We start from the raw sequence: 19,695 nt of genomic DNA, 5'->3' as shown, positions 1-19,695 counted from the left end.
GACTAATATCCAATCCAGGGTAGTGTGCTTGCTGGAGTTTTTATTTATCCTGGTTGGTGACTGGACTAGTTGGGTGAAGCCATGAAGGTTTACATGATGGGTTGGATGGTTGCCAGAAAAGGATTGCCAGTCAATATTGAAATCACCTAAAATGATAGTTTCTTGGGGGAGATGGTGGGTAGACCAGCTGAGGAGGTTTTCTAGTGGAGGGATGTTTTGGCCAGGTGGGAAGTAGCATCTAATTATGTTGATGGTTTTGTTTTGGTTTATTTTGATGTTGGTATATATTATTTCTTCATTAACTATTTGTGGAGCTGATGATTTTAAGATCTGGATGTTTAGATGCTGTTTAAATATTACACCGCCTCCTTTCTTGTTTAGCCGGTCTACTCTTAGTATGCCATAATCTGAGGGAGTATTTGCTCACTGGTAATGTGAGGTTTTAGCCAGGTTTCTGTCAGGATGACTATATCTGGGGAGTACAAGTCTATGGTGGCATGGAGTTCATGGACTTTGTTGGATATACTTCTAATATTTAGGTTTAGTAGAAGGAAGTCACTTGGCTTTCTATTGGCTGTAATATGGGAGAGGTTGTGGTTACTAGTCTGATTATGAGCACTGGGGTTGAAGATGGTAGGGCCAGGGTTGGGGTGGATGTCTCCACTTAGGGCTAGTTTTGATATGCATGAGGTTATTCATTTTCTGAGTTTTTGAATGTGTTTGTTTATAAGGGAAACTTTATGATTGTGCTCTGTGGGTAATAGGTATGGTGGGAGGGTTACTATATTAAGTTGTGGGGATGCTTTATGTTTGAGTAATATAGTTGGTAGAATATGTGGGGGGTGCATAGGGATGGTTCTTGAGTTGGTGAGAGGGGAGCTGAGTAAGGGTGAGACATGAATGGTGGTGTGAGTAGTAGTACAGTGGTAGTGGTTGAGTGGGGGAATGATGGAGCTTTGGTAGGATGTAAATATGCAAGGAGAGTGCATGCAGTGAGCATAGGTAAGGTATGTTTGTACATGTTAGTTGAGGAGGTGTGATAGTAGTGGGAAGATGGAGAAGGTAGTGTTGGGCTAGCGCTGCGGTTGGCTATTGGAAAGATGGGAGGGGTTTGTGAGTGTAATAAAGGTGGGACCACTGGGGGCGGGAGGGAATAGGGGGCAGGGTGGGGAGCGAAGCGGGTGGAGACCCTGCACTTTGAGATGGTAAAGCTATATTATAAAGATTAAAAAAAACAAACTGAGCAAATAGCTACTGTATGCAGGAAAATATATGTCTTGAACCAACTACTAGTATATGGAGATACTAAGCCAATTGGAAAAGTATCTGTTAGAAGAAACCTCAAAACAGTTATGCAGTCACAGATAAAAATATAGCGAGCAGCACTCTGTCGAGGTTGTCTAATGTGATTCTATCCACCAGTAACAGCACAATTATACAGAAATAATTAGACACCAGTATGAGCTGTCTACACACAACACAATTACATGAATTACATTAGTGAACAAGGTGCAGCTATGCAAGCAGACCATACTATTATACTAAAAACAACTTGGTGCAGACAAAATGCTAGCATGGCATAGTAACTTCCAATAATAAAGTATAAATCATATTAGATGTCTAACACAATTCAACATAAACATACACAGTTGTAAAATGTCTAACGCAATTCAACATAAATAGGCATTTATAGTTGTAAAACACTTACTGGAGAGACACTGAGCTCCTCATGGGGCCTGTAGCAGAGTGGATTGTAGTTTTAAAAATGGTGCCTGCCACAGGTAATATTTATTAACATGCTGCTAATGAGCCAAAGCAAAGACAAGTTTGTGTTTAAGAAACAATCACAATTGACCAAGGACTGCTCTGAAACTGTAAGTCATTTCTTAACCATTTCTCAGGTGGAAAAACAGGATAACCTTGTATCAGTAGGCTACTGTGGTCTCAGTTTAAATTAACAAACACAATATTGATCAGTTATGGATACTATTTGCTAACAGAAAGGAATAAGAGAGAAAGTGGAAGATGAGTGTGTGTGTGGGGTGGGGGTGGGGGTGGGGGTGGGGGGCTGCTTACAAACCAAAGCCGAGTGCTCTCCAGGGGAAAATGAATATTGGCTCAAACAGGTAGACACATACTCAAAGTTAACTTTAGCAGTTTGCAGACAGTTCAGACCTGGACTGCGCTTTTCTTATAAGAATGATAAAGGTGGTACCGCAGTTGAATACTTAAGAGTGGTGTTAGGTTCAAAGTTAACTTTAGCTGTTTGCAGACAGTTCAGACCCGGACTGCGCTTTTCTTATAAGAATGATAAAGGTGGTACTGCAGTTGAATACTTAAGAGTGGTGTTAGGTTTAATTGATCAGATTTTCTGATGTCTTTGGTTCTGTGAAAACAGAACCTAATTTGCCAATGACCATCAAATAACTGTAAAGTGTATTCGCCCTTGTTTGAAAGTTTTGGGAAGAAAACTGGAAAATGTATAGAATGATTAAGATTTGTTTCTGTGCCACCTTTGGAAGAAAAGTAGGATTTGTTGTCAAGGAGACTCTACCTTTATGGAATGCTAAGTACTGTGATTAGCAAGAAAGAACTTGTAGTTCTGAAATTCTTTTTTGCAGAAGTAACAGCCACTAGAAAGATAGCCTTTCAAGATAAAAATTTAAAATCTGTTGAAGCTGCTGGTTCAAAGGGGGGCTGCATTAAGGCTTGTAGCATGATAGTAATATCCCAAGGAGGGACTGGGTCTCTTATAGGTGGCTTAAGTAAAAATTTATTTTCATAAAGACCTTAGAGATCTTTAAAGATGCTATGGACATCTGATTATGACAAACAGGAAAATATGAAATAGCCACTCTAATTGCAGATAACCTGGAACCTTTCTGGAACAATTCTAATAGAAATTCTATAATCAAAGGTAGGGGTGCTGAGAATGGGTCCAATATTCTGCGTGCGATCCATAATAGAGAACCTTTTCAATTTATTTAAATAAACCTTCCTGGTGCTAGATTTCTGTGAAGTTGTTAGGATATGAATGACTTGATTTGAAAGCCTGGCATCTCTGGCCACAGTCAAAATTAGAGGAACCATGGGGTTAGATTTAGACTGTCTAGATTTGGGACAGGGTGTCTGGAAGGATGAGACAGCAGATCTGGGCTGTGTTCTAGTGTTCATGGAGGACATATGAGGTGAGACCAAAGGTGAGGGAACCAAACTAGTCAATGCCAGTAAGGGGCAATGAGGATTACTTTTGCCTTGCACCTTCTGGCTTTCTGAATGAATTTCATTATCGGGGAAAGGGAAGAAAGGCATATAAGATATGCGGGGGGTCAACTGTGATCTACAGCATCCCTTGTTGACTGAACTGTGGAGGGATTAGGACAAAGTAGCTGCTGCATTTGATGTTTGGGTATGATGTAAAAAGATTGCAACAAGATTGACCCCAGCAGTTGAAGACTTTGTTTGCCACTGACTGATATACTAACCACTTGTGAGGCACGAGAACGGATCTAGTCTGTTTGGTAAAACACTGGAAGTCCCCAAGATACGTGTTCCTACCAGAAAGTAATGGGAAAACATCACCCATTGCTACACACTCTCACGGCTTCCCGACATATTGGATAAGATTGGGGTCTCCCTTGTTTCGTGATCTATCAGACTAATGTCATGTTGTCCATCTGGATTGAAATCACACCTTCTGTTAGAGAGTCTTAAAATGCCTTTAATGCTAGGAGAGCTACTTCATCTCCAGAATGCTGATGTGAAGGTTAGCATTCGTTTGTGTCCAAGAACCTTGGATAGTCTTCCCTTCATTCTCCCACCTTAAAAGGGAAGCATCCTTGGTAACTGTGGCTACAGGAGGTAGACTACAGAAAGGGGCGGCCTTCTAATATTGTTGGAGATGTTAGCCACCGCATGATGTGAGTCTTGCAAATGGGAGTCAGTTGAATTGGGTATTTAGGGCATGTAAAACTTTGGACCATTGAACTGACACGGTCCATTAAGGACTCTTATGTAGTACCTGGAAAGAGTGATCAATGTGATTGTCAAAGCCATAAGACCTAAGAGTCTTAGAATAAACTTTGCAGCAGGAGAAGGCTGATGCAAGACTTGACTGGCTACCTGTTGAAGTAAGAGAACTCAGGAATCTGGGAGTTTGGTTATCTGATTTACTGTGTCTAGGTGGCATCCGATGAACTCTATATTCTGTGTGGGTGTCAAATGCCTTTTCGCTTGATTTATTGTGACTCCCAAATTGAGAAAGTAACTGGAGCAACAGGTCTCTCTTCTGAGTTGGAAGATCCCTGGTTGGGTTGGTGAGGAGCCAATCACCCAGACATGGGAACACCCAGAACCCCTGCACTCTGAGGTAGGCTGTCACAACTGCCATGCATTTGGTAAATACCTGGAGGACTGTGTCGAGTTCAACGGGTGGTGCTCTGAACTGGAAATGAGTGGCTCAAAGACAGAAACGGAGAACTCTCCTGGATTGCCTGTTTATCTTGATATGATAATAGGGATCTTGTAGATTTATCGAGCATGTCCAGTCATCCTTCCTTAGTAGAGGCAAAATGGACTGAACCATCACCATTTGGAATGTTGTCTGTTTAACAAACTGATTTAGATGACTTAGGTCCCCTGTCTTTTTTCAGAAGTAAAAAGAACCTGGAATAGAGTCTGGATCCTAACTGGTCTGTAGGGACCTGCTGGATGACTTTTTTAAAGTAGCTTAAAGACTTCTGCTGTTGCAGATTCCATTTGATTGGGTGGCACTGTGGGAATTCTCCTCTTTTGAGGAGGGAAAACACTGGGAATAATGTATCCTCTGGTGATTATCCTTAACATTCATGTGTCTAGTTTGATGGCCTGCCAGGCTTGAGGGTATAGGAATAGGCATCCCTCGACTGTCTCCAAACTACAGCAGATGGGCAACCCATAAGGAGCATGGGAAAGATTTCTCAGTAAAAGTGCCATGACTCCTTGATGCTGCAGAATGCTTCTGGCCATGGGGTGAAGTCTATTAAAACTAATCCTGCCACTGCCTTGGGAGGGACTGAGCACAGGAGCATCTTGGTTAAACCCTTGGGATTTCCTGGACAACATCTTCTTTCTGTCTCTGATTTCTACAAAAGGTCCTCTGAGGGGTAGAAAGGAGGATTCTGATGTCAGACAGCATCTTACCATCCTGTTTGCTCCTGGTGAGGGTCTCCTTAACCTTAGGTCTGCATAAAGGCGAACCATCAAATGGGGCTTTAAGGCAAGACATCTGAAAGCCTTCCTCAAAGTTACACAACCACATCCAGGCATGTTGGCATATCGCTATGCCAGTCGCTACTGCCCAAGCTGTACCATAAACTACATTAGAAAGCAGTTGCATGGATACGTTGGGTATTGATTGTAGGGTAGACAACTGGCACTCCATGGTTTTTGGTTGTCTGAACGCAGGTTACCTGAAAAGGAACTGGTGAGTTCTTTAGTCAAGTCCCTCTGTGTGTCACATGCACAAGATAATTCAGTGCTCTAAGAGAAAAAAATAGCTAAAATATAAGTCCGTTTCTTGAATCTGTTCAATGCCCTTGAGTCTCTAAAAGGGGGATGAACAGACGTATTCTCTTTGAAAAGTTCTTTCTTGGTGGCTGCTGTCACAACCATGGCACCTACATGGGAACTCTTGCTCTCGTGTGCTCTTTCTTTAGGAGCAGCCAGTATTCTATCCATTTTTTTAGAAATAAGCTGTTCTATGTCAGGATCTTTCCAGGCTTTTTCAGCCAATAAATCAATGAGTGCATCAATAGGAGATTCCAAAAGCCTCAAAGAACATGGACTCTGCTGGGGAAAGTGCATCTGTGGACCAACTCCCTTGCTGCGTCACCAAATATGATGTCTTCCAGGGGAGATCTAAGAAAACTTTCCCTTTCAACCAAGTCCATGTTTTCCATGACTCATTTTCCAGAAGAATCCAAATGTCTCCTCTTACATGTCTATTTTCTGGGGACCTGTCTCACTGGGGCTTCTGGAGAAGGTTCAGTATCGGACTGGGAGCTCAAAAGGTGAGCATCCCCAAGACTTCTTGAAGCTTGACTGACCCCATCAACATGGAGGTGTGGAGTAAGCAGCAGTATCCAGTAAGGGTCGGGGTAGGGCCAAGCAAGATGACAGCACCCCTTCCCTTGGCCTGGCAAGCACCTTTTTAAAGGCTTCAAAAGCTGAAGTGGAGATTGGATCTGAAAAGACCTCCCTGGGTCCCAAGGTAGGACACGGAAGAATCTCAGTGGCACTGAACTGTCCTGAGTCTGAAGCTGACATCAGAGCTGAGTTATCAAGTACCAAAGTCCTGACTGGAAGGGACAGCTCCAATAACTTTCTAGTCGATCCCACTCCACAAACTCCAACACAGACACTTCAGCTCTGATTTGGAGTCGAGAGTGTACGGGATGCAGTCAGAGTCGATGTTGTGAGGACTAACAGCTCTGGTGTGTAGGTAATCCGTTATGCTCAAATCCACCAGCTTCGGAACAGAAGGGCTGATCATGGGCTGGAGACAACACTGAAGGGGTAGATGGCACCATTCTTGGGACATCCTGAAGGGACATTGCCAAGAGGAGCCCCAGCTGGATCTGTGTCTGAAGGATCTTCCACATCATCCTACTGATGTCTGCCTTAGTAAGGCTCCTTAAAGAACAGATAGACCTCAAAGATGATGCTACTGATGGAGGTCTTTGATGGACATCTATCTTGCAGAATTGGAGAATGGAGTCATGGACTAATTGGCTCCAGAGAGAAAAGAGGTGGAGAAGTAGGAGAATGGATCCAAGAAGCTGATGGATCTGTCTGTTTACGTATCTTTTCGCGCTGAACCCAATGGTACCAATGGGTCGGGTGACCTTTTCCTGATCTTCCTTGGCATATTTTCAGGAGTCTTGTCCTACACCTTCTCTTTATCTTTGTCCCTATCATTATCCTTTTGTTTTTGTTTATCCATACATTTACCTTGGGAAGAAGATAGAGCTTGACTAGACGCACACAGCCTGGTAGGTTAGGTGCCTTTTTTACTAACTTAGCCCTGCATTTCTGCAACACTCAGATCCCAAAGGAAGTGCAGGCTTCACACTCTACATCCAGGTGCACCACATCCAGACAGTACACAAAGGGAGTGTGGGTCTTGTGGTGGAATTTTATGGCCACAAGCCATATACTTCTTAAAACTTTTATTAAACATGTTTGGAAAGAAGAGCAAGAAGGGCAACAGCAACAACAAATACTGCAAAGAAAACTATTCTAGAAACAAAACTGCATGAACAATATATATATATATATATATATATATATATATATATATATATATATATATATATATATATATATATATATATATAGGTCTACTTTCACTGAAAACTAATTTCACTGAATTTCAATTTACTGTCAAAAAAATCACTGAAAGCTCAAATCACTGAAAACTTATTTCACTGAATCACATTTCACTGAATGTAAATACTGTTGGGCAAATAAAATGTATATGCCCTATTCCCCACTGTAGTGCAATCCTGGAGTTAGTATATATAGTTGGGGGTGTGAGAGACATAGCCCCCCCCCCCCACCTAGTTAGCTTTTATATTTATGAATCTCATTTCACTGAAAGTTAAGAATATAAAACCATTGATGATCTGCTTACTTGTGAAAGAGTATCATTGCTCTTGTCTAGAATTCTTCTGATCTCATCAGGTGGAGACCAGACACTCTCCAACTCATCCTCTTCTTCAGACAGGACATCTACTCCTGCTTGTGTCTGCCTTTTATAACGCTGAACATTTGGCCTTTGTATAGGTGATGAACACTGAAAGGCTGCAGAAAAGAAAATAACAAGAAACCTTTTACTTCACTGTATTATTAACTGCCTCATTTTAATCTAGCAACTCCTAAAACCACTTAAAACAGTATATGCCTAAATATGTCCTGAAAGATTCCACTATAGCGGTAGAACTCTTAGCCCATGTCCATCTCATTCAGCAAACTACAATTTCATAAAATCACTACAGCTCTCCACAAGGTTTACTTAATAATCAAGCCCACCCCACATGGTGAGCCACAATGGTATGCCATATCATTAATGATAATGAGGGTACATCTACAAAGAAACATCCTCAGTTACTTTCTTACTTATACTGTCATTGGATTAGTGTCACCAGGTTAACAGCCTTTTTCAGTGGAGTCCCAAATACTATTTACACTGCTAAAGAATTACTGGTAAAGGATTCCAGAGGACTTCACATATCTCTGGAGTTTAATCACAGAAAACCTGTAAGTGTAGAAAATGCAAGGCCTAGGAGGAACTCTGTTCCAGTAAAAGTAGGTCCTAAAGACCATCAGGTATGAGAGACTAAATGATGGAGGATGAAAGTTGCATGCCTCACAAATGACAATCACTTGAACATCTAGTGCTATGGTAGTTACATAAAAAACATCTGTCTTGAAGCTTGCTCATTAAGCAGGCCCCAACTTTGCTGAGTTCAAAGCAGCAGTTTATACTAAAGGAAGACATTGGGAAAAGACTCCCAAAAGTCACTTTTCAAATTATTCCATGGATTTGGATGCCAACACCAGGGCTATTCTATCATACAAATGAATACTGGAATATACAGCAGCACTGTAGAGTTCCTGCACTGTGATCTTGTGAAATAAATAGCAGCAACTGCCACCCCCCTTGTAGGAAATGAGAGTTAAAAGACCAGGAAGAGGCCTGCCTTAATCAAAAAAGGAAAATGAGCCACTCAGGCCAACAATGTGTAATGCTAACATTTCCTGCACTGCCCTGAAAGTAAGACACGGTTGTTTGAAATGTCTAAATCAAAAGTTCTGGAAATAAAGTATTTTAAATCTCAGTGTACAACCAGCTTATTTAGAAGTTTTCATTCTGGATCAGACTGCTCAAGGGAAATAATACTAACAATCTTTAGGGAAGAAATCTGTGCAAAGCCCACTGGCAAAAAGGTTGGTGCTCTATCTGCAGTGCCAATGATTCAGACTTGAAAGTGGATCTGTGGTGATTCAACACAGAAAGACAGAATAGTAAAAAAAAAAAAAAAAAAAAAAAAGTACATTCTCTGCCAAAAGGCACACTGAGAGTATTTAATAGAATGTGGCATCAGCAACTGTTGTGCATCAGTGGCTGAACTATAAATGAGGGAGAAATTGGTACAGCAGAGCTATGGAAGTATTGGCGAGTACAGCTGGTCAGGAAAGGATTCCCTGCCATTATGTAACAAAGTATTGTTGTTGTTGTCTTTCGGATTTTCCCGGTTAGGGGTCGCCACAGCAGAACTCCGGTCCGCTAATGATTGGCAGTAGATTTTGATGAACGCTGAGGTGCCAGCTCCACGTTCAACCTTCAACGAAGGTACGCCCATTTACGCATGTCTTTCGAATGCGCACCCAACTGCGGGGAGGACATGTAGACTCTACACAGAAGGCACTCCCTGCACTCCAGCAGAGAATCGAACGGGAGAACCTCTTGCTGTGAGGCAACAGCGCTACCGCTGCACCACTGCAGATGTAACGTAGTATATTAAATATAAAATAAATGGGGTCCATAGTCTGGCTGTGAGGCACAGAGGCATGAAGCCATGACTGTAACCCAGACAGACCCAGTTTGAATATTGGCTTGGGTGGTAGAAGAGCTGGGCAGGGAAGTTTGAGAGTTAACTTATGCTATCTTGTGCATCCTGAAGGGTATGGCGGTTTCTGGTTAGCTGAACTACTCTTGTGAAGTTCAGGCTTGCAAGAAAAGAATAGCTGTGGATCAGGAAGATGTGGGCTTGGTACCTCTCATGTTACTGATGGTAGCCTGTGTGTGTGTGTGGGGGTCCCTATCAGCTCAGTGGAAAATTCAGTTCATCGATTGGCATTTTCAGTGCAATTACATTGAACATGCAGTTCATTAAACTGTTCATACTGAGATCGCGGTACAGTGAGGATTGAGAAATTTTCCCTTTCCCCACTATAGTGTGATATCGGTGTTGATATAAATAATTAGTGGGGGGCACAGCCCCCCACATGAGGTGAATTCAATTAAGGGCATTTCAGATGAAATGCTGTTTTCTGAAGTGATGGTTCGCTGAAGGAATATAGACCCGTGTGTGTGTGTGTGTGTGTGTGTGTGTGTGTGTGTGTGTGTGTGTGTGTGTGTATGTGTGCTGGGGAGGGGTAAGTATCCACCAACAACAAACAGGGGACATAAGAGGCCCCTGCAGTCATGTGCATGTTCATGTCAGCTACTAGGGCATGGAATTTAGGCTATAAAAGAAACATTCACAGCCTTCACCTAGCATGGTGTGTGGCTACCATTGGGTAACAGCAGCACAGAGTAGCTCCCTGGCCTGTGAATAATTAGGGTCTGTTCTGAAACATGGATATCCCTAGTGAGGGAGAGTGGGACTTGAAGTCAGATAACCAGGTTGTTGGCTCAAAGGCACTTTACTGTTAGCAGTAAGACTGAAGATCCAGGCAACAGGAGAGGGACAAAAACTCCTCCTTGGTTGCCATGATTTTGGCTTTCTTTGGTCTGCTCTCGCTCGAGTGCAGGAAGTGGCCTTGCACATCATCACAAATGTACTCAAGACCTGCGGGAAGAGGGGCTGATAGCTGTCACGTTAAGATGGAAGCAGACACAGAAAAAAGGGGTCTGTATTGAGTTCAAACCCAATCTTGTGAAAAAATAAAGAAACTGAGCATCAAGCTATATGGAATTGTATTTCTTGAAGGCACAGCTACCAAACAGTGTTTTTCATGACAACTGTTAAGCTCACTGGAAGCAAGTGGTTCAAATGGAAAGGACATAATCTGCTACAAAAGAAAATAGTCCCAGAATACTCATTAAAAAGTTAAAGCCATGTGTTACTTTCTGTTGCTTTATATGCAAGACATGGCTGAAAGATAAGCTCCAACCATGAACAATATCTGACATTGTTTTCATCAATGTAGAGTAGGCAATTCAATACAAGGAAAGACAGAAGTGCATGAAAATAGGTCTAGGCTTTTTCAATCATCTATAATGCAAACTGGTTTCATATGAAAGAATGTGCTAGAAAATTAGGCTTCTTGCAAGTCGCTAGTAAACCCCAAACACACATTATACCCAGCCTTTCTACAGCTATTAATTCAGAATCCAAATGTGGAGGCTGAATATGAATGCTGAAGCAACCAGGGATGCAGAGTAATGATTTAATATGTCTTATCACAGAGGAACTTGTCATGGAGGGAAGACTGTCAGCTCATGTAGCAACAGAACCCAAACCTGCAAGACTAAAACAGCATCATGACAGACATCCATTGTCCAAGAGAAAAGGTTAAATGAGGCATTCAGACCTACACATTAGTAATTTGCTGGCAATAATAACTTTTGCTGACAATGAATTATATTAAGAAATGCAGAGTGCAAATAGCAATGCTACAGGAGACACGTGCAAAGGAGTGAGGATGTGAATTTGATAAAGAAAGGATTTCAGGATGGATATTCAGTAGACTATCAGGGACAAAGAAAAAGGGCATCACTTGTATTAATTGTCAGAGGAGCTCCAATAGTGATAGAAGGGGGAAAAGATAGTAACTAGGTTTGTGTTAATACAGGGCTACTGGCAAGCGAGAAAGATTACACTGGCATGCATTCATATTCCACCTAAAACTGCTATTATGGAGCTTAAGAAAGTTTTGGGAGAAATAATTAGATTCCAGCAGGGAATATTACTTGCAGGTGGGGACTGGAACTTGATTTGCAACAGTGAGGACTTATCTTGGGGACCGGGAAGGGAAAATATAACAAAAAGAAGGTAGATTTCTTATGAAATTTATGAAATTATTTGGTATGGAAGATGTTTATTCAGCAGTAGGAACTCTTGACAGAATTTACATATTATTCCCCAAGATACAAAACTGAGCTACACTACACAGAAATTGTACTTCACAAGAACATAAGCATTTAATTGAAAGCTTCTACATATACCCAATATCTATTTCAGATCATATGCCAATAACAACCAAGATAAAAATGCAGGGTAATGAAGTAAAAATTAGACATTGGCTCCTCCCCACTTACCTGGTAAAAAGAGGCATTTAAGGAACAGGTAGTGGAAATTATTTGTGAGTTATTAAGCAAGACAGAAATTTCATCAGAAGTTATAGCTAGTGAATGGGATAAAATGAAAGTGGAGCTTAAAAATAGGGTAGAAATAAAAGAAAAAGATATGGTTAAGAAGTAGCAAAAATTATTTAGAAGGGCTGACAAAGCTTAAAGTTCTGCAGAATGAGGGGAATCTCACAGAACAAGAAGAGGCATAACTGCAGAGTGCTAAAGAGAAAAATAGCGGAGTATTCTGGATAATATGCATGAGTTTAGAAAGAGTGCTGTTAAACAACTGCTTTTTGATGATAACTCCAGATAACAAAAACTCTCTGCACAATGACAGGCAACAGAAAACAGAAAGGGTTGTTGCCAAACATAGGGACCCTATAACAAGACAATCCACCAGAGCTCCTATAGAAGTATTAGAGATAGTTTAGAAATGTTATAAAAATTTGCATAAAGTACAGAAATGTAGAAACCAAGAAAAAGCACGGATGGAAATATTTATGGAAGACTTAAGCATGCAAAGATTAGAGGTAGATGAGCCTCAACAACTAACAGTTAAGATTGGAGGAGATGAGATAAAAACAGTGATATACAACTAATCTGCAAGAAAGTTTCCAGGAATAGATGGTATTCCGGTGGAAGTTTGGAAAACTAGAAGGGATGAAAGTGACAACATTTGGAAAGTTTTAACAGTATTTTAAATGGAGGGGAGGCACCAATATCGTGGAAAACAGATGTGGTGGCTGTAACCTAAAGATGGCAAAGACCCATCAGATCCAGCTTCATATAGGTCTATTTCAATTCTAAACTAAGGTTGCTGTTTGATTAAAAAATGTAATCATAATTAATCGCTCAATTAAAATTTTTAATCGAAATTAACTGCATATTAATCATTTTTTCCTTCAAGCATGTAAATCTAGCACTTTAATATAAACAGATTGAATAAAAAACAAGACATGACAAAACAAACAAGGCATTGATGCTGTGACTTCCTTTATTTTTCAGCCAACTGCTTAAGCAGACCAGTTTATTTACATTGGTTGGTTCGAGGGATGCTCTTTTTTTACTGACAACATATCCGGGCACTGAAAATAAGAAGTTATGTACTCACCATAACGTTCCATCTGAGTAGGTAAACTTCATTTGTCAGCAACCTTTGGGAATCGGATCCGACCTCGGATCCGAGTCAGCAGTTTTCAACAGCTTTAGATCTGAGCTCCAAGCTCCTCCCCTACCCACAATCCCCTGCCATCCCTGACTGACCCCAGATCAAGTTTGCCCAACAGCAGAAACTGCTAGCAATGATTAATCCCAAGATAAGTGGGTAAAACCCATGGACCTGAGTATGAGAACATTCGCAAGTGAGGGGGCAGGAGGGAGGGATGGTTGCTGACAAATGAAGTTTACCTACTCAGATGGAACATTATGGTGAGTACATAACTTCTTAATCTAAAGTAGTTAACTTCATTTGTGCAGCAACCTTTGGGACAGAGTCCCCAGCTACCTGAACCTTGGGCGGCCTTCATGGAAGGATGTTCCGGAGCACTGCAGAGCCAAAGGATGCTCTCACTCTGGAGATACTGTCCAATTTGTAGTGATCGATAAAAGTATGAGATGAAGCCCAAGTGGCTGCCGAGCAAATATCATCCAAAGAAACTCTAGCTCTAAAAGCCGCAGAGGTAGACAGATAGAGTGGGCATGGACTCCCTGAGGTGCGGGCCTGCCCGAACTTTCGTATGCTAAAAGGACACACTGTGAAATCCATCTAGAGAGTGTGACTTTAGACACAGATTTACCCAAGTTAAATTTGGCAAAGGAGATGAACAACTGGTCAGATTTCCTATGACCAGATGTCCTGTGGATGTAGAAGCGAAGTTGTCTATGCACATCCAATGAGTGTAATTTGTATTCCCCTTTGTTATGGTAGTTAGGAAAAAAGACTGGCAAGTTGATGGACTGGTTAATATTTGACTCAGAGGCAACCTTGGGAAGAAAGGAGGGATTGGTCCTGAGGTAAACTCTATCCTTATGAAAGGTCAAGTATGGGGGTTTTACACAGAGGGCCTGTAGTTCAGAGACCCTTCGAGCCGAGGTGATAGCGACAAGAAAGGCCGTTTTCCATGATAAGAATTCAAGATCTATGGAAGCTGCAGGCTCAAATGGGGGAGCTGTCAAGGCCTGAAGCACCAGCATTAAATCCCAAGGAGGGACTACATCCTTCACTGGGGGTCTGAGCAGAAAGGTGCCCTTCATAAAGGTCTTAACACAATTTCGTGGTGATCAAAGGGCCCAATTAATTTCCAACGTGATAATGAGAGATAGCTTCTAGTTGGACCTTGACTGTGGAGGAACTAGAGCTCCCTGATGAAGCAGTCCTGACAGAAAGTCTAATACAGCGGGCAGAGGAGCTGTAAAAGGATCCAAATTGTTGCGTTCCGCCCAAATGGAGAAACGTTTCCATTTGCTGCTATAGATCTTTCTAGTAGAAGGCTTGTGCGCAGCTACTAGAATGGTTTTAACTGGGGAAGTGATACCGGGAGTCCTAGCTATGAGTGGAACTGGAGCAGCCAAGCTGTGAGCTTGAGGTTGTCCAGGTTCGGGACTGGGAGATCTAGGGGGTGGGATATTAGATCCGGATGGGGATCCAGAATCCAAGGAGGATTCACCAGATGAGACCAAAGGTAAGGGAACCAGGTTTGACGAGGCCAAAATGGGGCAATGAGGATTATCCTGCTCCCCAACCGACTGGCTTTGTGAAGAAACTTCAGCATTAGAGGAAGAGGAGGGTAAGCATAAAGAAGACCAGAAGGCCAAGCATGCACCAGAGCGTCTCTCGGGGGTTCCCTGGAGGGGGAAATGAGAGCGAAGTAGTCGTAACATTTTGTGTTTGAGGGAGAGGCAAAGAGATCGCAACAGGGTTGACCCCATTTGGCGAAGATCCGATTCGCTATCTCGGGATTCAGAGACCACTCGTATGGTAGCAGGATGGTGCGACTTAGTTTGTCCGCTAGGATGCTGGACCATCCCGGAATGTGCGTTGCTATGAGAAAGCGGTTGGTGGAGATCGCCCATTCCCACACCCTCATGGCCTCTCGACCTGGTTCCCCCCTGTTTGTTGATCTACCAGACAACCGACATGTTGTCCGTCTGAATCGCAATCGTTCCTACAGGAAGAAGGTCCTGAAGTGCTTGTAATGCTAACAGCACTGCCCTCATCTCTAGGACGTTGATATGCAGTTAGGTCTCCATGAGGTCCCACGTGCCTTGGACTGTCCTGCCCGAACAATGCCCCCCCCACCCGAGGCGGGAGGCGTCCGTGGTCACCGTGGCTAGTGGAGGGGTCATAGAAAAGGGGTGTCCTTGCTGAAGGTCTGGAGATTGGAGCCATCATAGGAGGGCCCTCTTGCAGGCCCTGCTGAGGGGAACAGGATGGCTCAGCGGGTAGTGAAGAAGGGTCCATTGTAAGACCCTCATGTTCAAACGTGCCATTGGTAATAGGTTGATCGCTGCCGCCATCGAGCCAAGAGCCCTCAGGACCAATTCCGCCGAGGGAGCTGGAGATTGTAGAATGGCCTGCACATGCAGCCTCAGGGATAGTAGCCGGTCTGTGGTCAAGAAAGCTAGGAGCTTATTATAAAACAACAAGCAAAAAGTGGTAATTATAAGCAGCAACAACTTGTTTGTGTCCAATCTGGCCCCTATGAAGTCTATAGTCTGAGTCGGAGTAAGAGACGACTTCTCTATGTTGATAGTGATCCCCAGCCGGGGAGCTAGATGGAGAAAATAGTTTCTGGCTGTACAGAGTAAATGCCTTGTCGGGGCGGTCAGGAGCCAATCGTCCAGGTACGGGAAGACCTGAATTCCCTGGAGCCTCAGGTGGGCCGCTATCACTGCTAACACTTTGGTGAACACCCTGGGGGCTGTGGTGAGACCAAAGGGGAGGACCTTGAATTGGAAATGACTGGCTCCCAGCCAGAAGCAGAGGAACCTCCTGGATCGCCTGTCCATCAGAATGTGGTAGTACGCATCCTTGAGGTCTATAGAGCACATCCAATCATTCTCCCACAAAAGGGGGAGAATGGACTGAAGAGTGACCATGCGGAACTTCTCTTTGGTTACAGACAGTTTCAGGGAAGAGAGGTCGAGGATCGGTCTTAAGTCCCCTGTCTTTTTTGGCAACAAGAAGAACCTGGAGTAAAACCCGGACCCGCACTGGTCTGGGGGGACGTGTTGGATGGCTCTTTTTTCCAGCAAATGTTGGATTTCCATTGCTGCGGCCTCCCTCTGCTCGGGTGGGACATCGGGGAGGAATCTGGGGCTGCGTGGATAACGAGAAAAGGGAATTTGGTATCCTCTGGATATGATGCGAAACACCCAGCGGTCTGTCATGATGGACTCCCAAGCTGCTGGGTGCTTCGAGAAACATCCCCCGACTGCCTCCAGAGTGGAGCAGTCGGGGCAACCCCTCAGGGGTGTTGCGTGGGTTGGTCCGAAAAGGGTTCTCTGGATCCAAAGTTCCGTGGGCCCCCTCTGCCTCTAGGGCGGCGTCCACCCTGCCCTCCCCTGCCGCGGAATGGCTGGGAGTCCAGAGCGGGACGGGACTGTTGCGACTTCCGGAACCACATCTTCTTCTGTCCCTTTTGGTTCTTAGAAAAGGACCTCTGGGGAGCAGAGAAGCAGACTCCGATGGCAGACAACGTCTTCCCGTCCTTTTCACTCTGGACCAAGGTATCTCGCACGGTTTTGCCGAAGAGGGCAGAACCATCAAAAGGGGCATTAGCGAACGACCCCTTAAAGGGTTCCGCGAAATCACAGTGTCGGAGCCAGGCCTGACATCTCATAACGAGGCCCGCTCCGCCGGCTCTATGCGTCTCCTTCCATGGCATGAGACAGAAGCCGCATAGAGGTGTTAGATATGGATCGTAGAGTGGCCATCCGGGTGGAGTGCAATTGTTTGTCCTCCACCGACATGGACTCGGGGGGGCGATGCAGCGTACTCTTTGATAAGGTCCCGCTGCAGTTGGAGCACATGTGCCATGTAGTTCAGCGACCTCACATAGAAGGTCGCTGAACTAAACACCCGCTTCCCTAGGCAGTCCATCGACTGAGACTCCTTGCTCGGGGGATGAACCGAGGGACTCTCCTGAGCAAGTTCCCTCTTGGTGGCCGCCGCCACCAACATGGCATCTACCGGGGGACCCTTACTCCAGTGGGACTTGTCAGGGGGTGGGCTAAGGATCTTGTCCGGGCACTTGGGGACTGGCTCCACAGTGTCCGGCTCCTTCCACGCCCTGGCAGTGATCAAATCTACCAGGGGGTCGGCCGGAGGGGACACCCAAGAGGTAGACGGGCCTGCTTCAAATGCCTCCAGGAACACGGATTCTTCCGAGGTAGGCTTTGGGGCAGACCACCCCCCCCCCTTTATTCTAAGCATCTCCATGGTGTCACCAAATGAGACATCTTCGGGGGGTGATCTTGGGAAGCCTTCCCCTTCCTCCAAATCTGTGTCCTCAGTCAAGGACTCGGGGGAGTCCAGGTGCCTCCTCTTGCACCTTCGCTTGTGAGGGACCTCCTTGAGGTGGATGTCCGAGGAGGTCTCACCAGCAACGTCTTGTTCCACTGGAACTACCTGGGACGTCAAAGCAGGCTGTCCCTGGGGCCGGGTGATGGAAGCCGGGCCCAACTGAGAAGAAGTGCAGGGTGGAGCTGTGGCAAGGGTCGGGGGCCTGGAATCCCTCGACAGAACCCTCTCCACCACGTCGAATGCCGAGGGAGAGCTGCTCTCTCTGGGATCTGAAAGCAGACTCTCCCTTGGATCCGACGGACAGATCGGGGCCGGCGCCGAAGCGATCGGATCCGACAGACCAGCATGCTCCGACCCGGATGGAGCCGAAGGCATACCGATACTACCAGATCCAAAGCTCAGCCCTCGGCTCCGAGAGCTCGAATCCAAAGAAAATGGACCCAACAGACTCAAGGGAAGTGTCGGCGCCGAAGTACCCGAGACTATCGGCGCCGACACACCCCCGGCTCCAAGGCTGCCCGGCTCTGAACCTGGGAAACGGGACGGAGAAGGAGCTATCGGGGCAAAGAAGGGGGTCGAGCTCCCCCCCCCGGAGGGGGGGAGGCAGGAGCACTCCCATCTCCAGTTGGGCCTGGAAGAATCTTCTCATCATCCGGTCCAAATCTGCATCTGTGAGACTTCTCGTAGATCTCGACGAGGCCACCGAGGCGGGGCAGGAGTGTCGCCTCAATGACCTCGAAGGAGATTGGGCCTCCTCCTCCTCAGGACCTGGTGAAAAGCACGAGGACTGGATCCGAGAAGGAGGAGAACCAGAAGACCTGGAGGGAGAAGACCGCTTAGCTGGGGGGGACCGAAGTGGAGGCCTCGGCCTGCCGCTTGTGGTGCTTCTCCCTCTTCCTTTCTTTCCTAGCCTCCCTCTCCTCCGAGCCTAAGGCGGGAGGTTGAGTCCCGGCCGGGGGGAGGGAAGCAGGAGTGACAGCCGCTGCGGGAGCCACGGAAGGACCAGAGGCAGAAGCCGAATCCGGGGGCAGAAGACCCGCTAGAATCAGCTTAGACCTATGGTCCTTAAGTGCCCTGGGGTTGAACGCTGTACAAATGGTACAACCAGAGGACAGGTGTTCAACCCCAAGGCACAATACACATCGAGTGTGGCCATCCGCTGGGGACAGCTTATAGCCACACTCGATGTACTTGGGAAACATTAACTTTGGGGCCTCAGACATACTCAAGAAAGTAACTCACACACACAAGGCCCCAAACACACACACACACAACACTGATGGAACCACAAAGGTAGGGGAAGGATAACTAGAAGTAAAATAAGAAAAGATGTAAAAAGTTAAATTTTTCCTCACAAAGAGAACGAGAACGGCAGGAGACTCTGGATCAAGCTGCTGAACGAAACCGTGGCAAACTAGATCTGGGGTCAGTCAGGTTTGGAAGGGGATTATGGGTAGGGGGAGGAGCTTGGAGCTTGGATCTAAAGCTGTTGAAAACTGCCGGCTTGGATCCGAGGTCGGATCCGATTCCCAAAGGTTGCTGCACAAATGAAGTTAACTACTTCAGATCAAGCGTTCACAAGTGACAGTAGTAGCTGGGGGTGCTAAATATTTTCTGGCTACCTTAGCCAGGACTGGGTAATTATCCTAGTGTAGCTTCCACCACTGCAGTAGATCGCAGTCATCAATTTGTTTTTCAAGTCTGTATCGCTCAACAACTGCTTTCTTAGAAGAGGAGAGAGGTATCAGTGGCTCATCTTCACAGTCTGATGAAAGTTCATACATTCTCATTCTCTTTCTGGGTGACGATTATCATGTTGATCAGAATTTTCCACTAGAACATCTAGCTCTTCCCAAACTTTGTCCCTTTTGTCCTTTCACAAGCATTTAAAATTTCTGAAATGTGGGTCCAGTGCAGTTGCAATGCCTATCTACGAAAGGTTGAGGTTCAGTTTGTGCTGTTCTAGATCCATCAAAAATGCATCTTTGAAATGTATGACACTAGTAGGGTCATCATCAGATACTACCATTTTGACTTCAAGGTGGCAGAG

The 19,695-nt window shown here is 44.9% G+C and overlaps 1 protein-coding gene across 1 annotated transcript in view; it reads right to left on the bottom strand.

Annotated features, from left to right (window-relative positions):
• Positions 1–19,695, bottom strand: part of LOC122800481 (ciliogenesis and planar polarity effector 1-like) — a 351,077-nt gene that overhangs the window by 47,299 nt on the left and 284,083 nt on the right. Inside the window, exon 5 of the mRNA XM_044069925.1 lies at positions 7,673–7,842. Within this exon, the coding sequence (XP_043925860.1) occupies positions 7,673–7,842 (170 nt within the window). The remainder of the gene's footprint in view (positions 1–7,672; positions 7,843–19,695) is intronic.

Source organism: Protopterus annectens, chromosome 1.part0, assembly GCF_019279795.1.
Source record: "Protopterus annectens isolate FY-2018-M chromosome 1.part0, PAN1.0, whole genome shotgun sequence".
NCBI classification, from domain to species: Eukaryota; Metazoa; Chordata; order Ceratodontiformes; family Protopteridae; genus Protopterus; species Protopterus annectens.
Note: the sequence above shows the minus strand (reverse complement) of the source record. Positions and strands in the feature narration are given on the sequence as shown.